The sequence below is a fragment of the Poecile atricapillus genome, chromosome 32 (genome assembly GCF_030490865.1).
Source record: "Poecile atricapillus isolate bPoeAtr1 chromosome 32, bPoeAtr1.hap1, whole genome shotgun sequence".
NCBI classification, from domain to species: Eukaryota; Metazoa; Chordata; class Aves; order Passeriformes; family Paridae; genus Poecile; species Poecile atricapillus.
This window is the reverse complement of record NC_081280.1, coordinates 1,519,015-1,546,999: the sequence shown is the minus strand read 5'-3', so window position 1 is coordinate 1,546,999 and position 27,985 is coordinate 1,519,015. Positions and strand designations below refer to the sequence as shown.

Genomic DNA, 27,985 nt, shown 5'->3' with positions numbered 1-27,985 from the left:
CCACCGCCCAGCCCAGCCACTGTCCAGTCCCCGCCATGCGTCTTCACGTCCCCGCGTCCACCACCGAAGCCGCCCGACACCGGCACACGGCCCCCGCCTGTCTCTGCCCCGCTGCTGACACCGGCACAAATCCCGTCTGTATCCGCTAGGTCAGCAACTCTCCCCGACAGCGCGGAACAGCGACAGCCGCGGCCCCCGCGCACCGATGTACTGCCACTCCCGGGCTCACCTACGCGACTCCTGAACTGCCCTGCACCACCACCAGCAGCCACGAAAGACGGGGGAGAACGGGAGTGAGAAATAGAGGGAAATATAGGAAGAGATTATTCAAAAGCAGATACCGTACCACCAACAGTGGCAATTCAAGCAAAGGAACTTAGAAAGACTTTGAGAGAAAGTGATCTACCAGAGACACTTCAACAAAAAACAAACGAATTCCCGTTATTTGCATGAATGCATGTTGTTTTTACCCTTTTGCATCAATCTTTGTAGTAAAACTTTACCTGTAAATCAGCCCAAGATAAATGCCTGGGTCGCCTTAGCCAAAGACTGCAAGCTTTGATACCATCTGTTTGTCAGATCATACTTTTCCCATTCATAAACAGCTGCAAAATTTGAAAAAATTAGCCAACCAAACTCATATTGATAATTCTAAAGTGAATCAATCTGACCTTCAAAAGTTAGAGAAGCTGGACAATTTGTTTAAAGTTTTAAGCTTTGCACCTTGGCTAAGAGAACTCTGTAAAATAAGCTTAATTGTTTTAATAAGTGTTAATTGTAGTTTTAGCAGCAGTACCCGTTATACTTCAGTGTGTGCAAAAACTAACAAATAAGACAGTTTCTATTATCTTAAATAGTTCATCAAGACAGGGGAGATGTTGGGGAAGGTGAAACAGGGAAACCTTGTGAATGTGATGGTTTAACAAAAGATTCTGGAAATATGAAGTCTAGAATCAAAGTAGAAATGAAAGCCTGCTTTGAGTCATAGGATACTGAGTACTGGTTAACCAAAGAATAGCTTAGCCAGCTAGAGGAGAATCCCTGTTGATAAAACAATGTCCTTCTGCTGATAAAGAATGCAAAGGTCAAGAAGCAAGGAAAGAACTTGTAAGGTTTTGTAGAATCTAAAATGCAACACTGTATGTTAATATAGGGAAGTGCATAGGCTGGATGTAAATTCTTTAGTGGGTGTGTCTCATGGTGATTGGTTACTAAGAATTAGAATATTCACTATAGGAAAGCATATAATCGATTGTAACAAGAACTTCGCTCTCTTTACTCTTAACTCCTAACTCTTTTCTCTTGACTCCTACCTTTACCCCTCACCCATTAGCCTTTCCCTCTTACCCCTCTACCCCTCTCCCCCACTCCTAACTCTCAGCCCCCTCTCCCTGCTCCTACCCCTCTCGGCTTCCCTGCTCTCTCCCTCTGCTTTTCCCCTCTCTTCCTCTGCTCTCTTACTCCCTCCCTCCCCCTTCCAACCTCTCCTCCCCTGCTCTACCTGTTCTTTCTCCCCTCCCCCGGACCACGTGGACGCCGAGGCTGGTGGTGGACACGGGTCTCCCCTCCTTTTACCCTTATAATAAATTGCTTATACTTGAACAGCTTGACCCTGGAGAAGTCTCTCACCGTGAACGAGAATTATTACACTCCAATATTCATTGTTGAAAACAGACGCACTCCTCAAGTGTGTGCCAGCCCAAGGTGCCACCAAGGAGGTTCCCCTTCCCCAAGGCAGAACCCTGCAAGGAATGTTTGAGACCTTTGCACTCCTTGACTGAGGCCCTGCAGTGTCACAGAGGCCCCTGGGTTCCATGAGGTTCTGCACTGTCCCAGTGGATATTTGGCTCCATGGAGCCCCACGGGGTCACAATGCTCTTTTTGGTTCCACCAGGCCCTGATCTGTCACAATGGGCTTTTGGTTCCATGAGGTTCCGTACTCAGCAATGGTCTCTGTAGTTCCAAAGTGTCACAAGGGCCCCTTGGTTCCAGGAGGTTCATTGGTGTCACCATGGTCCCTTGGCTCCATCAGGCATCCCAATGTCACAAGGGCCCCTTGGTTCCAGGAGGTTCATTGGTGTCACCATGGTCCCTTGGCTCCATCAGGCATCCCAATGTCACAAGGGCCCCTTGGTTCCAGGAGGTTCCTGGAGCAGGACTTCCCCTGGGCCACAGAAGGGCTCCTCTGCTCTGTCCAGCAGCTGGGGCCAGAGCTCAGGGCATCTCCCCCTCACAGGAGCTGGGCAGATAACCCAGGACATCTGTCCTGTCCTGACTTCTCTCTGCTGCCAGGGAGCTGCAGTTCCCAGCTGGCCAGAAACATCTTGCCTTGAGAGCAGCCTGAAGGGAGATGAGCCTTGGATTCTGGACTGACACACACTTCACTTGACAAACTAGAAAAGCTACACAAAACTTGCACAAAGCACAACTCTTCTGCATAGTCCCTGGAAACGGGCAGGGCTTCTGTCCCAAGCCTGGATGCATCTTGGTGGTTCCTTTCTGGAAACTGAGGGAAAGAAAGGGCTCCATGTGTGCTCCACCATCAATTGGGTGCTGAGTTCCATTGACTCCTAATCTGTGCCAGCTCTTCACGAGCTGTAATACAGGTAACTTGATTGTGCACTGTGTTTGTATCCACTAGCACTTCTTTGGGTTATCCTGTGGAGGAAGCAGTCTTTTTAAAGTCTCTTGGCTGTTAATCTTGAGTCCATTCAGTAAATAATTCATGTTCTAATAGACCTAATGGGCCATTCTAAAGAACTTGGGAGCAAGAGCAATTTGGGGTGCAGGTGGCCTGAAACAGAGCTCCTGCCAGAAACCTGAGCATAAGGCAGGACTTGGCTAAACTTTAACGCCATTTGTAACAACAGATTTCATTTAAAAAAAAAAAAAAAAAAAAGAGAGATCTTTTTGCCCACTTATTCTTTTCCTGTTTATACACTGATATCAGCAATCCCCAGTTGATATTGATCCCCAGCACCTCCTCCTGCACTCTGAATAGATCTGAAAATCAAGACCCTTCATGGCTGACAATCCATCAGACTTTGTCCCTACCCCCACCCCACCAATTCCCTCATCCAAGCCCTGGCACTCAGAGCAGCCTTGTGCAAATCTGAGCTCCCTCCCCTCCAGGCTGTGCCTGCAGCTTTCAGCTCCTTGGCTCCAACTCCCACCTGCTTTCCTTGCAGAAGGAGCTGCCCCAGACACAGAGGGATGTTCATTCCTTGTCAGCAAACAAAGCAAGGGAAGGCACAGCTCCATCCAAACAAAAGTCATTCCTCTGCTGGATATTCAATCCACTTTCCACAGCAGACAGTCTCAGTGCAATGGAAAACACCTTCTGTGCCCAGCACAGGTGCCAAGGTGCCCCAAAGCCTCCGTGCCCCGATTCTGCACAGATTTGCTCTTTGCACACACGAGGCACACGCTGAAGTCACCAGCTGCCTCCATGGCCAGAGGGAGGAAAAGAGAGAAAGTGGCTGAAGAGCTCTCTTGTGCAGAGCCACAGCTGCACTAATCCCAAACTTGTGGGATTTCTCCCAGGAACTTGATCCAACAGCCTCTGCAGCATCTGTTCCCCGGCTCAAAATCTGGCTGGATGGGCAGGCCCGAGGAGTGCTGGGGAATGGAGCCACATCCAGGGGTGTCCCCAGGGCTCAGGACTGGGGCCAGCTCAGTTCAATCTCTTTATTGCTGCTCTGGCCCAGGGCACCCAGGGCACCCTCAGGCAGCTGCCAGGGGAGCCCAAGCTGGGCTGGGTGGGAAATGCAGGCACAGAGAGCTCTCAGGGCCTTGAGCATCCAGGCCCAGAGACAGAGATGGACACAGAGTTTGACCTGAGACCTTGGGGAAGGCTTGGGGCTTTACAACAATGAACCTGTGCAAACATGAAATAAGAATTGAAGCTTGTAATTTAAGTCAAAATATGTTTGAAACACACTTTCAGCAAGTGGAAATATGCTTTCTAGAAGTGAGTAAATATGTTAAATAAGATAATAGAGATTTTGAAGTTTCACATATAACGTGTTCTAAAGTCAGTAAGAAATTACAGATACAGCAATGTAAGTTTCTGTAGAGTTCTATGACTGGATAAGAAAAGACACATTGCAGCAGCATCGTGTGATACAAAGCAATTGATGATTGGTTTATGAAGATGCTGCTGAGCTTTTGTGTCACCTCATGATTGGTTAAAAAGTTTATAAAAGACTTTGTCACTAGAATTTAGGTGGCTTCTGAGGTGATGGTGTTGAATGTAACACCTTAAGTGTCTCATCCTTGCATGAGGCTGATGGACTATGCAATAAAATACCTTTTCTAACATCACTCAGTTGGCCCTGTGTGCTCTGATCCCAATAGTCCTTTTCCTCATCTTTGGTAACCTTATCCCCCCCAGTAAGGAATGGGGGCTGTCCTTACTTAACCTCCTTTGCCATTAATGTATTGATAACATTATTTTTATTATCCTTCACAGAAGCAGCCAGATTAAGTCCTAATTGAGCTTTCACCTCTCTCATTTCCTTTCTGCATGACCTAAAGACATCCCTGAATATTCCTTGAGTTTCCTGCCCCTCTGTCCAGGGGTGATGTGTCCATGGTTTTCCTGAGTTCCTGGAAAAAGCTCCATGCCCAGCCAGGCCAGGCATTTTCCTCCCTGATTCATCTTTTGGCACACAGGGACAGGCTGCTCCTTCCACCTTAAGTTTACTTTCTTGAGGTGTGTCCATCCTTCCTGGACCCCTTTGTTTTTAAGAGCTGTTTCCCTTACAAAAATCAGTACCTGATTCAGTTCTCCCCAAATCTGCATCCTGAATTGGCCAAAGTCTGCCCTCCATAATTCCAGTGTAGAAGTTTTGTTGCTGCCCCTGCTTCTGTCACAGAATATTGAAAACTCAATTATTCCATGGTCACTGTACCCCAGGCAGCCTCTGACCACCACATCTCCCAGCAGCCCTTCTCTGTCTGTGAACAGCAGCAGACACAGCTTTCCTTGGCACTGGGAGTGTGCCCAAAATTCCCTAAAATAAAAACTCCTCAGCAGCAATGCAGCATTGAGAAGCAGCATTCTTTATGTGGCCGGATGCTCGGGGGGACAGCTCCTCCCAAAGCCGGGCATGCTGAGCACAGGGAAGTTTCTGTTTCTATTCTGTATTTTGCACACAGCCATTCATTGATTGTCCCAGACTAAACAGACATATGGTAATCATGATCCCAAACTGATGAACATATTTCCCCTCCCCTTTCCACATGCATTCTTCTGTGCTGGGCTCTCTCTGCTGGTCCCTGCTGGTGCTGGAGCCCAATGTTCCAGTGGGCCTGGCTGAGCTGGCAGGACACTGAGGCTGGAGAACTTCCAGTTCCCCTCCTTCCACAATGGGCATTGTGTGGTGTCCATGGGCCAGTGGGTTTGGAGAAGGAGCAGTGTGTGCTCACCTGGGGTAGACAATTTATCATCTGGTGACATGAGGTGACAGAGTGGGCTGTGACATCACAGAGTGGGTTCTGTGAGGTCACTGAGCAGCTGTGACATCATAGGATGTCTCTGTGACATCACAGACCGGGCTGTGACATCACAGGGGAAAGATCTGACATCATAGAGCAGGGTGTGACATCACAGATATGGCTGTGACATCACGGGGTGGAGGTCAGATATCATTGAGAAGAGTGTGACATCACAGAGCAGGATGTGACATCACTGAATTTGCTGTGACATTACAGTGTGGCTGTGTGACATCACAGAGTGGTTTGTGACATCACAGACCCGTTGTGTGACATCACAGGGCAGGCTGTGACATCACAGGATAGAGATCTGACATCACAGAGGTGGCTGTGACATCACAGATTTGGATGTGACATCACAGAGCAGGTTGTGACATTACAATGTGGCTGTGTGATATCACAGAGTGATTTGTGATATCACAGAGTGATTTGTGATATCACAGACCAGTTGTGTGACATCACAGAGAAGGCTGTGACATAAATGAATTGTCGGTAACATCACAGATATGGGTGTGACATCACGGGGTGGAGGTCTGACATCATAGAGTAGGCTGTGTCATCACAGAGTTGGCTGTGACATCACAGAGCTGACTGTGACATCACAGAATTCGCTGTGACATGACAATGGCGCTTTGTGACATCACAGAATGATGTGTGACATCAGAGATGAGTTGTGTGACATCACTGAGCTGACTGTGTCATCACAGAGCAGGATGTGACATCACAGAGGTGGCTGTGACATTGCAATATGGCTGTGTGACATCACATAGTGGTTTGTGACATCACAGACCAGTTCTGTGATGTTACAGAGCAGGCTGTGACATCACAGATCTGGCTGTGACATCACTGGGTGGAGGTGTGACATCACAGAGCAGGGTATGACATCACAGAGCTGACTGTGACATCAGAGAATTCGCTGTGACATAACAATGTGGCTTTGTGACATCACAGAGTGGTTTGTGACATCAGAGACCAGTTACGTGTTGAAACAGGCCAGGCTGTGACATCACCGGTGGAGCTCTGACATCACAGAGCAGGCTGTGACATTACAGTGTGGCAGTGTGACATAACAGAGTGATTTGTGACATCAGAGACCAGTTGTGTGAGACGTCATAGAGAAGGCTGTGACATAAATGAGTCGTCGGTGACATCACAGATATGCATCTGACGTCACAGAGCTGGCTGTGACATTACAATGTGGCTGTGTGACATAACAGAGTGGTTTTGATGTCAGAAACCAGTTGTGTGATGTCACAGAGCAGACTGTGACATCACAGATAAGGTTATGACATCACAGAGCAGGCTGTGACATGACAGAGTTGGCTGTGACATTACAGAGTGGTTTGTGACATCATAGATCGGACTATGACATCACAGAGCAGGCTGTGACATCACAGGGTGGAGGTCTGATATCATCGAGCAGGCTGTGACATCACAGAGAAGGCTGTGACATCACTAACTTGGAAGTGACATCACAGATTTGGATGTGACATCACAGAGTGGTTTGTGACATCAGATACCCGTTGTGTGACATCACAGATGAGGCTGTGACATTACCATGTGGGTGTGTGACATCACAGAGTGGTTTGTGACATCACAGACCAGTTGTGTGACGTCACAGAGCAGGCTGTGACATCAGAGGGGGCTGTGTGAGGTCACTGCGTTGGTCACTCTGCCCCAGCCCCCCCTCACACTGACCCCCCCAGAGAAGTCCAACACTGTTCATGCCCAGTGGGGTCCCCTGTCCCCCGCTATCCCCCCGCTGCTCCTGGAGCCACAGCCTAAGGATGTTGCACAGGATCCAGCCCAGAGCCTGGCACGGGGACAAGGGGCCAGGGCTTGGATGTAACCCCAGCCCTGAGATGGGGGGGCTTTAAGGACAAAGTCTGATGGATTGTCAGCCATAAAGGGAATTGATTTTCAGATCTGTTCCGAGTGATTTAGGAGGTGCTCAGGATCAATATCAGCTGTAGATTGCTGATATCAATCCATGACCAGGAAAAAAAAAACTAAATAGGACAAAAACACCCCTGCACTATTTAAAAATATAGTATATTCTCTTTGAATACACTTCTGAAATCTGTAAAATTTACCATAGAAGAATAGAAGACTTGAAATTAAATTATTCCCATGGGCTTGTCTTGTAGAGCAATTTGAAATCTTAATGAGTTTTTGGGACTGAATTCCTGGAATGAAGAGCTGAAGACTGAACAAGCCTCTGGAGAAGTAAAACTCATCAGGGAACCTCCCTCCAAGTCGCTGAGGATCCATCCTCAGCAGAGCAGGAATGAACAGATCCCAGGCTTTCCAGGCTGCTGAAGAGCTGTGAGCTCACGTGCAGTCCCAGGGGCTCCTTGGTGACATCCCAGGGCTCCTTCATCTTCCTAAGGCTCGTGAGGTGACAGTCACAGGGCTCCAGGGTGACAACAGAGGTGTCTCCACGCTGCCAAGGAGCCAATTTGTCACAGGCAGTGACAGGAGTCCAGTGGTGACATCCCTGTGCTGCTAAAGAACAGTGAGGTCACCGACACTGCCAGGGGCTCCAGGGTGACATCCCAGCAGTGCCCAGGCTGCCAAAGAGCCGGGATGTCACCGACACTGCCAGGGGCTCCAGGGTGACATCCCAGCAGTCCCCAGGCTGCCAAAGAGCCGGGATGTCACAGACACTGCCAGGGGCTCCTGTCATGGGCACAGTGGGAGCTTCAGGCAAAGGTTATTAGAGAAGCTCCTGTTGGGTCACCAGGTGCAGAAAGGACCCCCAACACCCCAATTACACCCCAAGATCCCCCAAGCCAGGACCCCCAGGATTTCTAAACTCCTTCTGTGAGAGGAGCCTGGGAGTGCCTGGATCCAGTGCCAGGCCCAGGATTTGTCGGAGGTTTCTATGTAAAGGATTATAGAGGTGGAATTGAACCTTTGTACAATTTTGTCCCTCAACATGAAGAAGAGCAAAGCAGAAGTATTTATATACATATAAATGTGATTGATTAGGATAAAGACTCGACAAAAAGGTCTTAATCAGAATTATTTACTCCACTGTATAGTGGCTGTAACACCTATTTTAACATAGTGCCCTAGGAAAGAAAAAACACTGAGAACAGAGGCCCTCAGGTTCCTGAGCTGGACAGAGCTGACCCAGGGGTTTGGACAGTTCCGAGCCTTCATCCCTGAAGACCCCTCAGTGACCACCAGAGTGAACTGTGCATGCCCAGAGGGGTGTGGAGCTCATTACCATATGGAATGAGGATGGGAGGAGCCAAGAAATGAATATGCATTAGGTGCATCAGGCTGAGTAAGGCCTATCCAGCAGCAGCCCAGCAAGAACAGAACTGTACTAATTTAATCAGCCCTCCCTTTAGGAGGCAGGAGGAGGAAGAGGTGCACTTGGAAGCTCCATTTGCTCCTCTGACCCCTCCACACCTGGAAGCTCCATTTCCCCTCCACCTCCTCCCGACAGCTTTAAGGGGGCATCAGCCCCAACTCCCCCAGGTAGCCCGATTGCATCCCGGAGCAGAAAGCAGGCACTACAGGCACCCTTGTGGGAAGCAATAGGACCAGAAGGGCCAATGGTAGTTAAGGAACCCTTTTCTCATCTCGACACAGAGGTGTGAGAAAAGGTCACGAAGAATTATCAAAGTGACCCAGTAAACACTGCCAAATGTTTACGATATATAGTCAAACAACATAACCCAGACTGAAGTGACACACAATTGTTATTAGATGCATTAACCACAACTCAGAAAGAATTGGTTCTAAAACCAGCAGGGGACCTGGCAAAGGACCATTATAAAACATTACAAATGGATGGAAAAGAATACTTTCCTCTCCAGGACCCACAATGGGATCCAAATCAGTCGAGGGCAAGGAGAAAGTCAGAAAGCTTCCAGGAGTGGACAGTGAAGGGAGTGGAGAGGGCTGGACCTAAAACCATGAACTGGGCAGCCTTATATGCAATCAAACAAGGTCCCTCGGAATCTCCCTCGGAATTCCCAGATCCTTGGAAGGACGCGATGCACAGACACACACCACTGGAGCCGGGCTCTGAAGTAGGAATACAGCAGCTAGTTAATCTATTTCTGGAACAATCCACAGGGGACATGAGGTGTAAACTCCAAAAGCTTTGGGGGGCAGATGGGTGAAACTTAGAAGCCTAATTGGAAGAGGCATGGGGAGTTTTCAGCAATTGAGAAGAGAGATATAAGCAGGAAATGAAGAAGCTAGTAGCAGTGGTACAGGAGGAAGGAAAAGGGAAAGGAAGGCACAGACAAGAACCACCCAAACGGGGCCCGTCTCTACTGGGTAGAGACCAATGTGCGAACTGTGGAGAATTTGATCACTGGAAAAATGAGGGTCCAAAGTGTAAGCGAGATGGCCAAAAGAAAGAAGGAAAAGGAGGGATGGTTGCAGTCACACATCCACAAGTAGACTGAAGGGAACCTGGGGAGCCCACCCCAAAAGACCCTCTGGTTATAAAACTGAAACTGGGAAAAAAATTAATAAAAGTAGAATTTTTGGTTGATACTGGAGAAACACTCTTGGTTTTAAATAAGGCCTTGAGAGCTGTGAGTAATGAGAATTATGTTCAAAGGGTGTGGTAGTTTAGCATTTAGGGAAAGAAGTGGGAAACAGCCACAGAAGTGATTCCTCTGAGAGAGGCTGTGGGGAGTTCCTTCTGTGCTTGAGATCAAGCCAATAGCTGGCCAGTTCTGACAACTGACAGCATTCTGCACCACTGCAAAGTAACTTCACCTTTGTGAATGGCACCTTTTAAAAACCGAAGCCCAGGAACTGGTCTCTTTCTTTGCAGCCTTGAAAGGCAGCAGAGCTCTGGTGTGGCTGGCCCCGCTCCCCCGTGGCCTGTGCGGCCTGGGGGGGGCTGGGCTGGACCCCAGCTGCTCCCGGGGGGAGATGGAGACTGCGGGATCCCCCCCAGGCCAGGCCAGGCTCTGCTGCGGTGCTGGCTTTCCCGGGAAGCCCTCCGGGTCCCGTTCCAGCGGGGTGGCCAAAGCCCTTCCCAGGGGAGCCCCCGGCCCCCAGGCTGGGCCAGGCCACGGCTGATGACACTCGCCAACACCCCCCCTGCCCCCCGGCCCGCACAGACAGCTCCTGAGAGCTGGCACCAGCCACACCTGAAATCCCACACCACCACTGCCTGCCATGGCTTGGGACAGATTTAACCCTTCCACTACACAGAGGAGACCTGCAGACTTTAATCCTCTCTCCAGCAAAAGAAAAGAACCAAGTGACACGTGAGAAGACAATGTGAAACATCAAGGTCAGTAAAAGAAGGAGTCAAGGCTCAGATGGAAGGAGAATGAGGAGATGCTCTAATAAGCTGAAATAGTCTTTTGGTAGGGCCATGGGGAAGAATAATTATGTTCTGAAAAATAACTCCTTTAATTCATGAAAGAGTATTGGGGGATTGAAGTATTCAAGCTGTAGATCTGGGCAAAGGTATCCATTGATGAAGCCAAGCAGATGGTGGAGTAGCTGTGATCCCATGAGAGCTTGAACAGAGAGAGAGGGAGATGAGAGCTGATGAAGACCCTTTGCCCCCAGGGAGAGAAGAAGAAAACCTCTATTCTCGGAGATGAAGAGAACTTTTGCCTTTGCATAACCCATCCTTAAAATATACCCCTTAGCTCATGGCCCATGAACACACTTCTGAGTGGTGTGAAAATGGGAGGAGAGGGCAGAGTTTGTGCCCGGGTGACTGCCATTCATAGAAATGAAAATTGATGAGAAAAACGTTTCTTGTGGAGAACTCTCCATGGCATGACAAGAGAAAACTCCTCTCCCTGCACAGACTGATGAAAAGACAATTGTATAGTTGGTACTGCTTTAACATCCCAGGTTTTGTATCTGCCATGTCACTTGGGAAAGGAAATGTTGGGTGTGGGGGGAGGAAAGGTTACTGGAGGTTTTATTCTTGTTTCTTATTCTTGTAGATCTGATCCTACAGTTTCTTTATTCCTTTTAAGTCTTAAGCCTGTTTTGCCCTTCTCCTAATCCATATCTCACAGTAAGACAGAAGGAAGTACTCTGGTGATTTTAGCTGGAGCTAAAACCCACCACACTCAGCCACTCCTCACAGGACTTGTGCTCCAGACCCCTCAGCAGCCTTGTTGCCCTTCTCTGGACACGCTCCAGCCCCTCCATGGCCTTCCTCAATTGGGGGCCCAGGACTGGACACAGCACTCGAGGTGTGGCCTCAGCAGTGCCCAGCACAGGGGAAGAATCCCTGCCCTGCTCCTGCTGGCCACACCATTCCTGATCCAGGCCAGGGGCCATTGGCCTTCTTGGCCACCTGGCCACACTGCTGGCTCATGTCCAGCCTGCTGTCCATCAGTGCCCCAGCTCCCTTTCTGCCTGGCCGCTGTCCAGCCACTCTGTCCCCAGCCTGGAGCACTGCAGGCCTTGTTGTGGCCAAAGTGCAGGAGCCGGCACTTGGTCTTGTTAAACCTCACCTTGTTGGCTTGGGCCCTGGATCCAGACTGTCCAGGTCCCTCTGCAGAGCCCTCCTGCCCTCCAGCACATCCACACTCCCACCCAGCTTGGTGTCAGAATGGTTCCATGAGGCCCTGCAGTGTCACAATGGTCTCCACGGTTCCATGACACTCCGTGGAGTCACAATGGATCCTTGGTTCTTTGGGCCCCACAGTGTCACAGTGGATCCTTGGTCCTTCTGTTACTATGGGGTTAAATGTCTCTGAATAATGTTTCTGAAAATCATGTAGAATTAGGCCACAAGAATGTTTGGTATTAGGGATGGTCTAGCAAGCTGAAATGTTTACGGTAACAGGAACTGGTTCTTGGGGTCTCCAAGATACCCACCCAGAGATAAGATTTGTACGTGTTCGTACAAGGATGAGCTAACTCTCAGGAAGCAATATCGATAAAGTTAATGAAGATTTATTAATGAAGCAATATTGATAAGGTTGTTCTAGTGATTACTGCTACAGCTGAAATTGTAGATATATGTGCACTTTGGACAAAGACAATGGAGCTAGATTTGGGTTGCTGATACCCCTAGTTCCCACACGCTTCAATAAAGCACCTGTATATAATCAATCTGTGATTATGTGTGTTCCTGAACACTGACATTTTGGTGACCCAGATGGGACCCTGTGAGTGCTGCTGAGCGAGTTCATGACCCGATCACGCTCCAGCCGGCACCGAGGGATTCTCGGGGAGCCCATCCGGCCGTGACCGTCTCCTCTGCTCACAACGTCCCTCTGAGAGAGGTAAGGTGCTTTTCAGTCTGGTCTGGTGCCTGCCAATAAGACACAGCGAAATCTCCGCACGGTTGGGCTGGAGGAATTCCTGGTATTGCCCAGGTGCCGTCTGTCAGACAACAGAAGTGAAAGCGTTGCAGGTTCAGCATCAGTGGTGTGTGGTGTATTGTAACTGTAACATGGAGAAGCTTAAAGGGATTTGAGGTGGCAATGCCCCTATAGCACGTACTTCTCCTTTGGGGTGCTTATTGGCACATTGGAAACAGGGTAACTTTGGGCAAGATTTACGTAAAGTTGATTGATTATTGTAATACATGGTGGCCAGGATATGACCTGGACAGTGGGGAAAAGTGGCCAAGAAATGGATCTTTGCAGTATAACACCATTTTACAGTTGATGTTGTTCTGTATGTGAGAGGGAAAGTGGGATGAAGTTCCATATGTAGATTTGTTTTTCTATTTGAGAGACAAGCCAGAATGGCAGGCTGAGTGTGGATTGATAGCAGTTAAAGCATGTGTGAGTGATAAATGTGAGGTTTGTGTAAAAGGACAAAAAGTTGTTTAGAGCACCTAATATTTAAACAACATTTTTGTCGGGGGAAAGAGATGGATGTTGATTTACAAGTGGTTTCAGCAGAACCAAAAGAACCTCATTCTGTTTCGTCTGCCCCCACTTCACCTAATCCTATTTCACCTAACCCTATCTCGCCTAATCCTACTTCACCTTTCCCTCTTTATTCTTCTGCTTCTGCCTTCACCTGATCCTTCTCCAGGAGATGATCAAGATCTAACTGTGATACAAGGAAATGTGAAAAATGCTGGGGAGGAGGATAGCAGTAGCGGGGGTGATGATAATAAATCAGTGACACCGGTGTCCCATCGGACACGGTCAAAGCTTGCTCCGGTTCTGGGTAGAACGGGAAAAGATTTGGGCAGACAAAGGCGGACTGTGATTGCCCCCTTGAGACAAGGAGTAGGAGTAGAGGGGCTGGTGTTTGTCAAAGTTCCTTTTTCCACTGCAGACTTGATAATTTGGAAACAGTCAGCTGGAACTTATACAGAAAATCCGGATAAAGTGGCAGGGGTGGTAAAAATGATTATGAAAACTCAGAATGCAGATTGAGAAGATATACAAGTAATATTGGAGAATATAATGGACTCTGCTGAGAAAGAGATGGTGCTTAGAGCAGCCAAGGAGAAGGTGAGAGAAGATCTCAGAATTGGGGTGGTGACAGGGACTTTAGATGAGAACTTTCTGACCGAGGATCCAGGGTGGGATCCCAATGCCTTTGGGGACATGCGGAGGCTGAAGAGATATCAAGAGTGGCTCCAGATAGGGGTTGGGAATGCTATACCTAAGGCTATGAATTGGTCTAAATTGTATGAGGTAAGAGAGGAAAAGAAAGAATCCCCTGCTGCATTTTTGGAAAGGCTTAAGAAGGCAGCGAGAAAGTATACAGATCTTCAACTAGAAACAGAACAGGTGAAAGTTCAGCTTGCTCTCATTTTTCGTGCGCAGCCACAGGATGATATTAGGAGAAAATTGCAGAAGTTAGAAGGAGAGAACTTAAAGAATTTGAATAAATTACTTGAAGTGGCTTGGAAAGTATACAATCAGAGGGAAAAAGAAGCTAGTAAAAAACAGCAGCAAAATCTTTTGGCAGTGATCCAAGGAAGAGAGAATCCTGGTTTCAGAGGACGTGGCAGAGGTGGTCATGGACTGGGGAGGGGCAGACTTGGCAGAGGAGAAGGGAGATGGGTTTTGCCAAGATTAGGGTTAAATCAATATGCTTATTGTAGACAAGAGGGGCACTGGAAAAATGAATGCCCGAATCGGTTTAACCAGGGCAATCAGTTCAACCAGAATCAAGACACTTTGAAATTAATGGTGCTGGGGGAGTACAGCAGCTGACTAGAATCGGAACAAAAGCCAACACAAGAGCCTTTAGTAACCCTATAATTGGGAGATAAAGAAGTAAAATTTCTGGTGGATACAGGGGATACATATTCTGTGCTAAATGAACTAAAAGGGCAAAATGAAGACAAAACAGCAACAATAGTTGGAGCCACAGGGAAGGAAGAGAATTGGACATTCCTGCAACCCCTGGATTTGTGTTTTGGAAACAAAGTTTCAACACATGAATTTTCATATATTCCTGAGCGTCCAATTCCACTTTTAAAATGATATTTATTAGCAAAACTTGATGCAGTCATAACTTTTGAGAACAAAGAACTTGAATCAAAGACAGGACAAATTTTAATGATAAAAGAAAAACCAGTCCCTGCTATCCCTCGGGAAGTAGAGGATGCAGTAATTCCCTCTGTATGGGAAACGACATACCAGGAAAATCTAAATTGGCACCACCAGTACACGTAGAATTAAAATAAGGAGCAAAAGCTGTACAAGTTAAACACTTTTTTATAAATTCAGAAGCACAGCAAGGAATAGCAAAGATTATTGAAATGTTTTTGAAGTACCAAATTTTAAAATACGTGAATCAGAATTTAATACACCAATATTTCCAGTGAAGAAACCAAATGGTGAGTACAGACTAGTACAGGATTTGAGAGCGATAGGTGGAATAACTAAAGATATTTCCTCAGTGGTAGCTAATCCTTACACATTGTTAACATACGTGAAAGAGAAACAGAAATGGTTTACTGTACTTGATTTAAAAGATTCCTTTTTCTGCATACCCCTTGACAAAGAAAGTAGGAAACTGTTTGCCTTTGAGTGGGAAAATCCAGAAAATGGAAGGAAAACCCAACTCACCTGGACACAACTCCCACAAGGATACAAGAACAGTCCAACCCTATTTGGAAGCCAGCTGGTTAAAGAGCTGGAGATTTGGACTGAGAATGGGCAAGTTGCGAGGGAGCAATACCTGCTGTTACAGTATGTTGATGATATACTGATAGCTACAGAGGAAAAGACAACCTGCATAAAGGTAACAATTGAAATTTTAAATCAGCTGGGAATGAGAGGATATAAGGTGTCTAAAGAGAAGGCACAAATTGCCCAGCAGACTGTGATTTACATGAGATGTGAAATCTCACAAGGGCAACGTAAGCTGGGTACTGATCATATTCAAGCTATTTGTGCTATTCCAGAACCCCAGAACCTGCATGAGCTGCGAGTCTTCCTCGGGATGGCCGGATGGTGCCACCTGTGGATCATGGACTATGGACTAATTGCAAAACCCCTGAATGAAGCCCACAAGACACAGCCATTTACCTGGGGCAAACCACAGAAGGAGACCTCCCTCAAACTGAAGGAGGCATTGACAACAGCTCCAGCATTAGGACTGCCTGACCTATCCAAAGATTTTCAGCTGTTTGTGCATGAAAGATCACACCCAGCACTGGGAGTGCTGACCCAAGGTTTGGGAAGCTGGAAAAGGCTGGTAAGCTACTTCTCCAAACAACTTGACCATGTGAGTGCTGGATGGCCTTCATGCCTGTGGGCAGTTGCAGCCACCGTGATGCTGACACAAGAAACTAGGAAACTCACGATGGGTAGACACATAGATGTCTATGTGCCACACATGGTGACCACTGTTTTAGAACAAAAGGGGAGCCATTGGCTATCTCCAAGCAAGATGATGAAATTCCAGGTAATCCTGACTGAGCAGGATGATGTCACACTAAAGACAACTGACCTCTTGAATCCAGCTTTGTTCCTAGGTACCACAACTGAAGAAGGCCCATTGGAACACGATTGTGTGGAAGTGATAGAACACACCTGTTCAGCTAGAGCTGAAAGATGTCCCACTGGAACAGGCAGACTGGGAGCTGTTTACAGATGGAAGCAGTTTTGTGGAGAACAGGACCAGATACCCTGGATATGCAGTAACAACAACAGGTGCAGTGGTGGAGGCAAAGCCTTGCCAGCAAACACATCTGCCCAACGAGCAGAACTGGCTGCTTTAACCAGGGCATTAGAGCTGAGTTAAGGGAAGAAAGTAAATATCTGGACTGATTCAAAATATGCTTTTGGAGTGGTGCATGTACATGGGGCACTGTGGAAAGAAAGAGGACTGCTGTCTTCTCAAGGCACACACATTAAACATCAAGATGCAGTCCTGCAATTAATAAAAGCAGTACAAAAGCCTGAGAAAGTAGCAATCGTGCACTGCAAAGCTCACCAATCAGGAAGCTCCAAAATTCATGAGGGAAATCGGAAAACAGACTGGACAGCCCGACAAGCTGCTCGAGAAGTGCAAACTGCAATGGCATTGATACCTTTAAAAACTAATGTATCTCAATTCAATTTACTTCCAGAACCAAAATATTCAATAGAGGATGAGAAATTGAGACGCTCACTGAATGCACAGAAGAATTCAGAAGGGTGGTAGGTGACTACACAGGGACAAGTAGTGGTGCCCCCCTTGATAATGAGAGAAGTTCTACAAATTAAACATAACGAATGTCATTGGGGTGCAGAGGCATTGGTGAAATTGTTCAAACTAAATTTAATTTCAGTACAGATGTTAACAATGGCAAAATCAGTAATGTCAAAGTGTGAAATTTGCTTGAAGAACAATCCAGTGGCCAGATGACAGGCACAATTAGGAAGAATTTGGGTAAGAGTAAAACCAGGAGATTATTGGCAAGAAGATTTTGTAGAATTACCAAGAACTCGAGGATACAAATATCTATTGGTAAGGGTTGAGACCTTTTCAGGATGGCCAGAAGCTCTTCCCTGTCACACAAATCAAGCAAAGGAGACAGTCAAGTGGTTACTGCAAGAAATCATTCCAAGATTTGGGGTGCCTCTAGGAATATCATCAGATAAGGGCCCACATTTCATAGCCACAGTAGTGGGAGAGGTGAGTAGGTTGCTGGGAATAGCTTGGGATCTCCATACACCATGGAGACCCCAATCCAGTGGACAGGTAGAGAGGATGAATCAGACCTTGAAGAGGCAAATCAGCAAAATATGCCAAGAAGCTAAATTGCAGTGTCCACAAGCTTTACCAATAGCACTTCTGAGGATTCGGATAAAGCCTAGAAGCGGGATGTCAGTCAGTCCTTATGAGATATTGTATGGGAAACCATAGGAATCCCCTGAACCTAATCCAAATGTACATGTTACAGGGAAGCAAGAGGTGTAGAATTATGTTCTGTCTCTTGGAAAAGCTCTAGCTCGACTTTGGAGCACTCTTGTGTGGAACAGGCCGCTCACCCTTGAGAATCCAGTTCATGACATCCCCCCGGGAGATGAAGTGTACGGTAAAAGCTGGAAGGAAGAAGCATTAAAAGAAAGGTGGAATGGACCCTATCAAATACTGTTAACTACCTTGACAGCAGTCAAAGGAGCTGGACTGGATCCCTGCATACATTACACCAGAGTGAAGAAGGTTTCCCCTGCACTGTGGACTGCGCAAACTGTAGGGCCAACAGAGCTGCAGATAAAGCAGGTTTGATTGTTTCAAATGTCTAGGTTGCTAGTGACTGTAATGGTGATTATTTTATGGCCTTTAGTGCCATCAGTTGGAATCAATGTTACCTTGAGATGTGAAATGCAAAAGGATCAGCTGACAACTCTTCATTTTAGAATGAAGAGGGATGTGGGGGTGCAGCCAGAAACACAAGTGATAAAAGTCTCTAATACTATCCAGGCAGAAAATGTGGTGATTGGATTAATTAAAGATTTTGCCAACATGCAAAACACCAGCAAAATAACTGCCTGTCTGCCAATACCAAAGGCAGCAGGAGACCCAATAAGTTGGGGAATTATAACATCAAAATTACCTGAAATACAAAAGAATAAAAATGAAAATGTGAGTTGTGTATTGCAAATAGATTACGAGTACCAAAAGAAGACAGTGTTTGAAAATGCTGTGAAGCCAAAGTATTCATCTCTATGGGATTGTCATGAAAATGGAGGAAAGTATGAACCAAAACTAAGCTGGTATGGGAGATTAGGGAATTATGGATCGTGTTATGAAAAGATAGCAAAGGTTATTAAAGAAAATATTCCAGTGTCAAAATGGAAGTATGAAAGACAGGAAAGAAAGTATCGGGTTAAAGCTTGGGACAGTGCATGGTCAGTGAGCGTGCTTCAGAAATTCCAATCTATGGCAGATACCCCTTGGTGCATTAAGTGGGAAGGCTCTGAAAATGAAACAGATCCAGAAGTATGGAACACTGCAAGCAGTAGTAGAATGGAAGCAGACAAAGTGAATTGGTGGTTATGGAACAAACTTAGGACTTGTTGGAGTCTGAGATACAGAGTGTGTGCCCTTGTTTCTAATACTTAGTTCTAGGATTCAAAGAAACACTGAATTGCATATGACATTAAATTCATGAGCATGTCTTTAAAAAGACCTTTACCTTTTACCCATTTAAAAGAGGATCTTTGTTAGCCATTTTACCCTTTTCTATCATAGTGCACATAGCTCCTTGTACCTTGAAATGCTGATAAGAAAAAAATAAACAACTGAGACTGAACAAAAGAAAACTGCCTCCCTCTCTCAATCTTCAGTTCAAAGGGAAAAAGAACCTAATCCAAAGATCCCTAACGAGACAGATAAGAAGCAGCTCTCAGTGAGAGACAACAGAAACAATGGGATGGATTCCACTAAAAGATCTAAGAGGCACTAAAAGAACACTATGAATTCCATAAAAGTAAAGAATTAAGAAGGGATTATGCATTGGGGGTGGGGGGGAAGGTATCACAGGTATCAGGTGTTCCGGGCAGTCTGTACCTGTCAAGTACCTCAGCCTGTGGGGAAAGAGAGAAGGGACAAGCGGCCGGGAATTAGGATAAAAAGGAGGCTGCACCCTCCAAATATTTGAGAGACCCCAGGGGAATGCCCCATGGCCTCTCTCTTTATTTGAATAAAGAAAAAAGGACTCCTCTGTCTCCTTTTTGGACATAAACCTCTGGCGTTTCTGGATGAATTATCCTGACAATTGTTTCTAAAAATAACTTGAATAACAGTTCCAATTTAGTTAGCAAAAATCAATTCCATTTATTCCAGTAACAATCTTTGTCAATGAGTGGAATTCCTATGTCATTTATCATTTCCCCCATGCATTTTTCACCTCCTCTTCCCTGGCCTTATCTCCCCTCAGGCCCCGCTCGTCCTCGCCGAGTCCGGCCCGCGCCGGGGCCGCGCCGGGCGCGCGCGGGGCCGAACGCAGCGCCCCCCTCAGGCCGTTGCGCCGCGGCCGTTGCGGCGACAGTCGGAGACAGATCGGGGCCATGGAGGAGCTGCCGCTGCCCGCCGGAATCAATGTCAGCACCTTCCCCGCCAAGCTGTGGGGCCTGGTGAACAGCCCCCGCGTCCGCTCCGTGCGCTGGGACAGCCAGGCCCAGGGCTTGCTCATCGACCGCTTCCTCTTCGAGCGGGAGCTGCTCAGCCCGGGCGGCGCCCACGGAGGGGGCGGCCAGGGGGCGAGGGCGGCCCCGGACTGCTTCAAAGCCACGCACTTTGGCAGTTTCGTGCGCCAGCTCAACCTGTACGGCTTCCAAAAGGTGCCAGCATGGCTTGGCTCAGCTGTGCCGGGCGATGCCGGGGCGTGGCTCCACTTTATGAACCCAAACTTCCGCCGCGATCGCCCCGAGCTCCTGCTCCACATCAAGCGCCGGACCAGGGCCAACAGGCAGAGACTGGCCGCGGGGCTGGAGGTGCGTAGCCGCCAGCCCAGCCGCCTCCAGCGGCCCTCCACGGACCGGTCGCTGCCTGCCTTCCCCACCGGGCAGCCGCCCAGAGCCGGTGAGACGGGGTGGGAGCTGCGGGCGCGGAGGGAGGCGTGGGCTTTGTCCGTGGGCGCTGCCCGGCCGGGCAGGAGCGGCCCCTGCCCGTGCTGGGCAAGGCTGCTGTGCCGGCAGGGCCCGGGAGCTGTGCCGGGCTGCCGGGGGCTGTGGGACAGTCCCGCCGTGCCTGCGCTCGCCACACGCTGGCCCGCTCGGCCGGCAGCCGGCCCGGCCCTGCACCGTGGCTGGCGCTGCTCGTTGGGCGGCCCTGGGACGCTCGGGGCGGTCTCCGGGAGTGCGGGTGAGCCGAGGGCTTGGGCGTATTGGTCGAGGCCCTGGGGCTGCTCATCGACCGCTCCCTCTTCGAGCGGGAGCTGCTCAGCCTGGGCAGCGACCAGGGGCCAGCCCCACACACTTTCAGAGCCACGCAGCTCTGAAGTTCTGCAGCTTCCTGTGCCACTTCGGCCGCTGCGGCTTCCACCAAGTGCCGGCCCGGGCTGTGGCGGCTGTGCCGGGCGATGCTGGGGGCTGGCTGCACTATAGAAACAGCAGATTTCACCGCGACCGCCCCGAGCTCCTGGGCCCGGGAGCTGTGCCGGGCTGCATTTGGGTTTCTGGCAGCTGCCTCCTGCCAAGGGTTGAACGGATAGGGGAGAGCTCAGTAGACAGGGAGCTGGTTGTTGCAAAGGGAATAAAATCCCATAGAGCCGTGTGTGTAGAGTTGTTTATTTCAGTGCTGGAGGTGAGGAGGATTTCTCCTCCTAATTCATCCACCTTTGTCAATTGCTGTGCTATATTTAGTTACTATTGCTTGGTGTTACTATGTCATTATAACATATGGAACAAATGTACACAGTATATTATACACTCTGGAATTAATTTACATAGTATAATCTCATGGCTATAGATAGTTCTTTTTCACTGTGCTTGTGCCTCCCCAGTTTGGGGGTTGTTGGGGGTCTTTGACAAAGGCTTCCAAAGTCGTCTTTGCATCTGAACTTTTCAACTTTGTCTTCAGAGCATGCACAGCTACGGTGTTCCTTGGTCTGTCTGGTCCTAACCGGTCTAATTTCTTTATCTTGTGGCTAATTGGCTTGACGTTTGCTAATTTTTCATCAGTACTATACTTACCTATCTCTGAAACTGACCACCTGGTGAGATTTTCATTTTTTTTTCCTGGGTCTCCAGCACTAAGCAACCAGTTAACCATATACTAGGCACTACAATGCATAGAAAGACGTCTATATCAGGTTAAATAGATAAATAGAATAAATGAAGTTATGATTCTGGTTCTATTGATATCTGGTGATACAGATCTATCAGGTTCTATTGATATCTTATAACTCAACCTGTAGAAGCAGCTTGTAAGTTTGACTGAAGTTCTATAGGCATCAAACCCCCCAGGACATGTGGTGATATTTTTCTTTCTCACCCTGTTTTGGGAGGAGGTGAGCTTTTGTCTTCCCTGACAAAAGCACAGTTGCTACCATGGGAAACACACCTGAGGACCAGTATTGACCCAGCCTTCCCTTTACTTTTTTTCTTCTTCCCTCCCTGCTGCACAGCTCCCTTGCCCCAGAAGCGCGATGCTGCCTCACCTGAGGATTCAGAGCTGCCTCCAGGCCCTTCCAAGAGAAGTGCAGGTGCTCAGGAGAGTGAGGCTTCCCCAGCAGCTGCCAAGAAAGTCTGTGCCACCTCTGGACTTGTTGGAGCTTCACCAGTGGAACCATCAAGAGAGCTCATCCAGAGATTTAATCTCCGCAAGCTCACGGTTCCACTGGTTCGCCTGGACCTGAAACGCCATCCTGAGCTCATGGTTCACCTCACTCCAGTCGACCGTGAAGCTGCTTGCAGGGCCCTGGGAGACAGCAACAGCTGCTCATCTTCTCAGCAGCACAGCCCAGCCTGCGAGCCATCAGGTAGGGAAAGAGTTTCTACCCTTCCTTTTCCAATAGGTCCTGGCAACTGAGCCTTTCAAGTGTTTTCCCTGAGTCCTCTGTCATGGCTAGATCTCAAGTGAGAATCACGTAGAAAACAGTGTTAAGTGTACTAGGAAGTGGGACTGTGAATGCCAAAGTATTCTCTGCTCTTCCTGTCATTCCTGCAGATGTGGAGGTTGTTCTGGGCATTTTCCAGACAGCCTGTGTGCTGAGGTGCAAGGGCTGGGTGAAAAATATTGCCCGACAGACAAGTGGTCAGTGTTAGGTGAACTCCCCTGTTTCTTGGAATGAAGTCCAACTAGGACGGTGATAGGATATTGCAGATGTTTCAGACTGACTGGCCTGCAAATCGGGCTGTGCCATTGAAATGAACTCTGTGTTCCTCAGAACAGCTGCAGCTGCAGAACATGGCCTCACCTACAAGGTTGATTTTAGAATAAACTCACAATTGAATTTCTCAGTGTGTGCCTGAAGATCTGGGCTCTGCTTGGGTGAATGCACGTTCTGTGGCCTTCTGTGATGAGAAACTCAAGCAGCCAAATCTTAAAGCTGCTGGGAAGATAGGGAAGGCTGTGATTCTAAAGTTTTTGTGTGCCTTTGGAGCAGAAGGGAGAAGAGCTGGCAGCTGAGTTCCTGGCAGTTGCCTCCTGCTGAGGAATGGCAGTGGGACACTTTTCTCAGACAGATGAATAAGTACGGGAGAGCTCAGTAGACAAGGAATTGGTTGTTGCAAAGGTTCAGAACATGAGAAGGGAATTTTCTCCTTCTCCCCCTACTTGGGATGATGGGAGCTTCTGTCTCCCTTGGGACAAGTACAGTTGCTACCAAGGGAAACACACCTGAGGAGCAGTAGTGACCCAGCCTTCCCTTTGCTTCCTTTCATTTTCCATCACTGCTGCACAGCTCCTTCATGCCAGAAGCGCAGTGCTGCCTCCCCTGAGGATTCAGAGCTACCTGCAGGCCCTTCCAGGACAAGTCCAGATCCTCAAGGGCGTGAAGCTTCCCCAGCACGTGCCAAGAAAGTGTTTGCTCCATCTGCACCTGGGGTTTCATCAGACAAGCCAGGCACACGCAAATTTCAATTCCAGCCACAGCTCATCACTCCACCATTTCCTGCGCACCATCAAAGCACTTCTGTGGCCTCTCCAAAGAGCAGCAGCTGCACTTCTCCAGAGCAGCACTTTCCAGCCAACATCCCATCAGGTACGAAATGTGTTTCTCCCCTGGCTTTTCAAAAAGAGCACAAAAAGTGACTGAAGTATTTTGCCGCGGTGCTCTGTCATGTGTACATTTGATTGTCAGAATCAGGTGTCGAGGGTACTAGGAAGCAGGATCATGAATATCAAAAGAATCTCTGTCTGCTTTTCCTGTCCTTGCTGCAGATTTGGAGGATGCTCTGGCCATTTTCCAGGCAGCCTCTGTGTAGAGGTCAAAGGGCGAGGCAAAGAACATTTCTCCACAAGTGGTCGGTGTCAGGTGAACTCCCATTTTACTTTGGATGAAGCCAAACTAGGACTCTGATAGGATATTGCAGAGTTTACAGATTGTCTTTTGTTGAGATGAAATACAAGGGATGGGACCACTGTGCTTTGAGATGATTTATTGCTTAAGTAGCCCAATAAGATATCAGTCCCGAGGCGTGAGATTTACAGGCAACAAGTCAACCACAGCTGGAGGAAGTTACGAGTTTCTTCTCCGCATGGCAATATATAACTTTTTAGTCCAGTAGACAGTTGACACAAAGTTTGTTTTCACTTATTAAGCTCTTATCACCTTTACTTGATTTTACCACACTGTGTCTGTCTTTTAACCAACAAGCTAACAGGTCACGTATTGACACACACTTCTGTTATAGTTCCTAGATCTCTAACTTACTTTATAAATCACACTATTACACTTGATACCTCCAACTATTTTACTTCATATAATTTCTTACTTACTCTAGGCATATTCTTACTTGCAACTGTAAGAACATAGGTTTAGAATTACTCTACCTAATGTCTGTGTACTTTCATCACTCCATCAATCCAGGCTTTTTCTAAGGCTGCAGATTTTCCATTTCCAACAGTCTCTCCCACAAATAATGCTATGAAATTTCAGTGCACTCTGTGAGTCCCCAGAACAGTTGCAGCTGCAGACCATGGCCTCACCTCCATGGTTGCTCTTTAGAATAAACTCGCAGTTTAAGTTTAGCATGTGTTTCTGCACCTCTGGCCTCTTCCTGGGTGAATGCACTTTCTGTGGTCTCTTGTGATGAGAAACTCAAGCAGCCAAATCCCAAAGCTGCTGGGAAGATGCAAAAGGCTGTGATTAAAGGTGATTATGTCTGTGTGCATGTCTATATCAGTTTCACAAGCCATAATTTAATCTATGTACACGTCGATTAGGATAATACTTTTGAAAGGGAAGAGCTCACTCTTCCAATTCCTTGGGAAATTTTTAATACATTTCTGGAGTTGAGGTTGCTGTGCGCTTCCTGTGATGTTTGATCCATGGCAGCAATAAAGCTCTGCGTCCCAAAGCCTCATTTTGGGGCCTCACCGATGTTTTTGGATTCTTGCAGCCGCCCCGGGCACTTCAGTCCCCAGTGCTCCAGCTGGCAGTGCTGGTTATGCAGCATGGAGAGCCCCAAGCTGGGTATGGAGTACTCCTGGGGAAGAGGAATTGCCACCGCTGGATCTGGACCTTGTTCTGGAGACACTGGAGGAGATGCTTTCACCATCTGTGCCTGAAAGGTCTCCCTCTGCTCAGGTAACTCCATTGGACAGGGATGAGAGGGGCTGGACTGAGAGCTTCTGAATGTTGTTGCATGGCTGAGAAGCAAAGGCTTCTTGAATTCAGCTGGGAATGGACACGGAAGGATTTGCTTGGTCAAGCAAGATTTGCTAAGGAAGAGGGAATGAAAAGGGGGGATAGCCCTTAAGTGAGGATGAGAGGTGTTTGCCAGGTTTAAATGCTCCTTTTTCTGGGAAGAATCCCTGGTGCAGGGGCATTTGTGGGGAGGAAGTGGAAGCTTGGTGGGTTCTAACAGGCTTTGTTTGATGGGAAAGAAGAGAAGAGCGTTTGGAGAATTGCCACTGAAGGCAGAGTGGGACGGGCATGCTTAGAGGTGCCAGCAGCAGATGTGGGCTCTGCCTGTCTTGGGCTGGAAGGCCAAGGCAAAGCAAGGGCTGGGCTGCAACTGCTCCTGCAGCTGCTGCTGCTGCTGCTGTGTGAGCCCTGCTGTGCATGTAGGCATTCCCAGAGCTGTGTGTGGGCATGGGCTGGAGCTGCAGCTGTCTTGCCCTCTCAGGAGCCTGGTGCCTGCAGTCCAGTTTCCAGCTGGGAAATCCTCAGCTGGGCAAACTGGCCAGTCTTGCTCTCCACGTTCCAGAGCTCAGTCACCTTGTGGAAAGAAGAGATGTGTGTTGCTAGACAGTCCCTGCAAAGCTGCAGCCTGCAGGAGACTGTTGTGCTTAGGGCTGTGGTGGGAAGAGCACATCCCTGTGCCAGGAGCTAGCAGGACTCCATCCTTAGCACCCACTCCATGGCTTGAGTGTCATCCCCACGCTCAACAGCCTTGTCAGCCTTGACAGCTCTTGGAGCGTGTTGGAGAAGTCAGTGTTTTGGACTGTTGAAGGCCTCTGGGGCCCAGAGCTCCTTGTTAGGAAGAAGGGATGAAGTGTGTGAGCCGTGGAGTCTTCAGGGGGCAGATGTCTTGGTTTTGAGGCCCCATGACTTGTGTGATTGGTGAGAAGGACAAGGTTGGTGCTGGACATGAAATGGTTAAGGACTCCTTGAAGCCCAGGGGCTCCTCCTGTGTTGAAGAGCAGTTCAATCAGGGCCCATTAGTCCTTGTGTTTGGCAGATTCCCTCTTGGACTTTGGAATCCCTTTTTTCTTTAGTCTTGTCTCTTCCCAGACTGGCCTGGAGTGTTCAGTTTCTGCATTGGCACAGGCCTTTTTGCATCTTCTTCTACAACTTTGCCAAAGAATTTCTCTTCTTTCATTTAATATGCAGAGCCATTGCATGGGTAGATTTCTTCTTGAGGAAGGGCAGACTGGAGGAGGGGAGGGGGATTTTTTTGGAACTGCCCATATCTTATTGCCAAGCGCGATGAGCCTTTGTCTTCTGCAAACTCCCGCGTATATACGTTTTCAAAATCAATTTGTTGGTGCACAGAAGGAAATCTGGCAGGCTCTGATTGTATCCCTGCAGAATCTATTGGTTGATCTTTGCGTTTCCTTCTTTGTGTTTTTCTTTTCAGGTCAATCCTAGTGTTGCCCGTGGCTCTTCAGGAGGGGAGGCTGTGAACAAGGCTACAGCAGAGGGAGCTTTGCCTGCTTGCGGGAGCTGTGTGAACGTTTGCCAGGAGCCCGAGGAGCTTGGTAAGGAGTGAGCCCAGCCTGCTTTAGAGAGATGGGAGACAGCTGCTCTGAGCCTGCCTCTGACAGGAAGGGAGATGAGAAGAGTTGAGTTCTTGTCTCAAGCAGGGTTGGTGCTTCCTGGTGCCTTTAGTTCCAATCCTGCGCTGGCACAAGCTCCCCGAGCCCTGCCCCTCCATGCTTTTCCAGAGGCTCTGACACCGAGTCCTCTGCTGTGGCAAGAGAGCCGGGAATAAAGCTGAGCTGGTGGCAGTTGTGTCACCAAGCTGCGTGTCCCAGTTGGTTCACAGCTCACAGCAGCCTTCAGCTTCAGCCACTGCAGTGAGGACTGACGTCTCTGCGTCAGCCCAGAGAAAGAACAAGGCTGGGCTTCTTTGTGGGAGCTGGGACTGTCTGTGTTTCAAGCTCTCCTGGGTGCCATTTGCACTGGGAGTGTTGTGAATTGATTGGCATACTTCAAAACTTCACAAGGCTGGAAAATTTGGAAGGATCCCTGTTCCCTTTAAAGAGCAGGCTTCAAATTCTCAAGTGAGAGTGTGCCTTTCAGACCATCTTTTACAGCCTTTGCTAGCAGGACAGTTTACTTGCAAAGGGAAGGCTACACAGAGGCCATCATTGACTGAGAGTTGCCTTTCCTTCCCAGATATCCATCTGATCTACCTTGCCCGAAGGGCTGCCCTGCGTGGGAAGAAGGATCAGAGGGAGAGCCAGTGACCATCGGGCAGGTGGCATCTCTCTGTTTATAGATATAGTTAGAGATTTTTTATCTTGATTTATTTATTTATTTTATCTTGATTTATTTATATAGTTAAAAGTATAGATTGGTAGAGTTGTATAGTTGTATTTATAGGTGTATCTATTTATACATCTGTATAGTCTGTATGTATAGTTATGGATTTTATTTCTATGTATATAGTTACATTTATAAATTTTCAAATTTACATTGATATATGTAGATAGTAACATTTAGATGCACACACAGTTCCATTTCTAAATGTGCATAGTTCTTTAGTTAGAGCTCTATGGATGTACAGATCCATAGATTGAGCTGTGTAGGCCTAGGCTGCATTTTTGCCTCTTTCCCCCTTGGCTGCCTTTTTCATCTCTTGTTTTTCCCGCTGTGCCCCTTGTGTCCCCCTGTGCTGGGTCCGAGCTGGGGCCGGGCCAGGCGGAGCAGCAGTTGCAGCCCTGGCTGTCCCTGGAGCGGTGGGAGCTGCCGGTGGCCCCAGGCACTGTCCTGTGAGGA

General features: G+C 48.1%; 2 protein-coding genes across 2 annotated transcripts in view; both read left to right on the top strand.

The window, feature by feature from the left end:
• Positions 1-27,985, top strand: part of LOC131590198 (olfactory receptor 14C36-like) — a 595,201-nt gene that overhangs the window by 310,922 nt on the left and 256,294 nt on the right. The window lies entirely within an intron of this gene.
• LOC131590144 (uncharacterized) lies at positions 36-27,453 on the top strand. Its single transcript, XM_058860045.1, has 8 exons — positions 36-99; positions 150-207; positions 19,811-20,454; positions 22,001-22,354; positions 23,279-23,578; positions 24,939-25,126; positions 26,622-26,742; positions 27,383-27,453. The coding sequence occupies exons 1-8, from the start codon at positions 36-38 to the stop codon at positions 27,451-27,453; spliced, it is 1,800 nt and encodes a 599-aa protein (XP_058716028.1).

Coding starts and splice junctions, on each gene's coding strand:
- LOC131590144 (XM_058860045.1), top strand. CDS start 36: ATGCGTCTTCACGTCCCCGCGTCCACCACCGAAGCCGCCCGACACCGG. Junction 208..19,810: donor CGCGGCCCCCGCGCACCGAT/GTACTGCCACTC, acceptor ATCTCCCCTCAG/GCCCCGCTCGTCCTCGCCGA. Junction 26,743..27,382: donor CCAGGAGCCCGAGGAGCTTG/GTAAGGAGTGAG, acceptor TTTCCTTCCCAG/ATATCCATCTGATCTACCTT.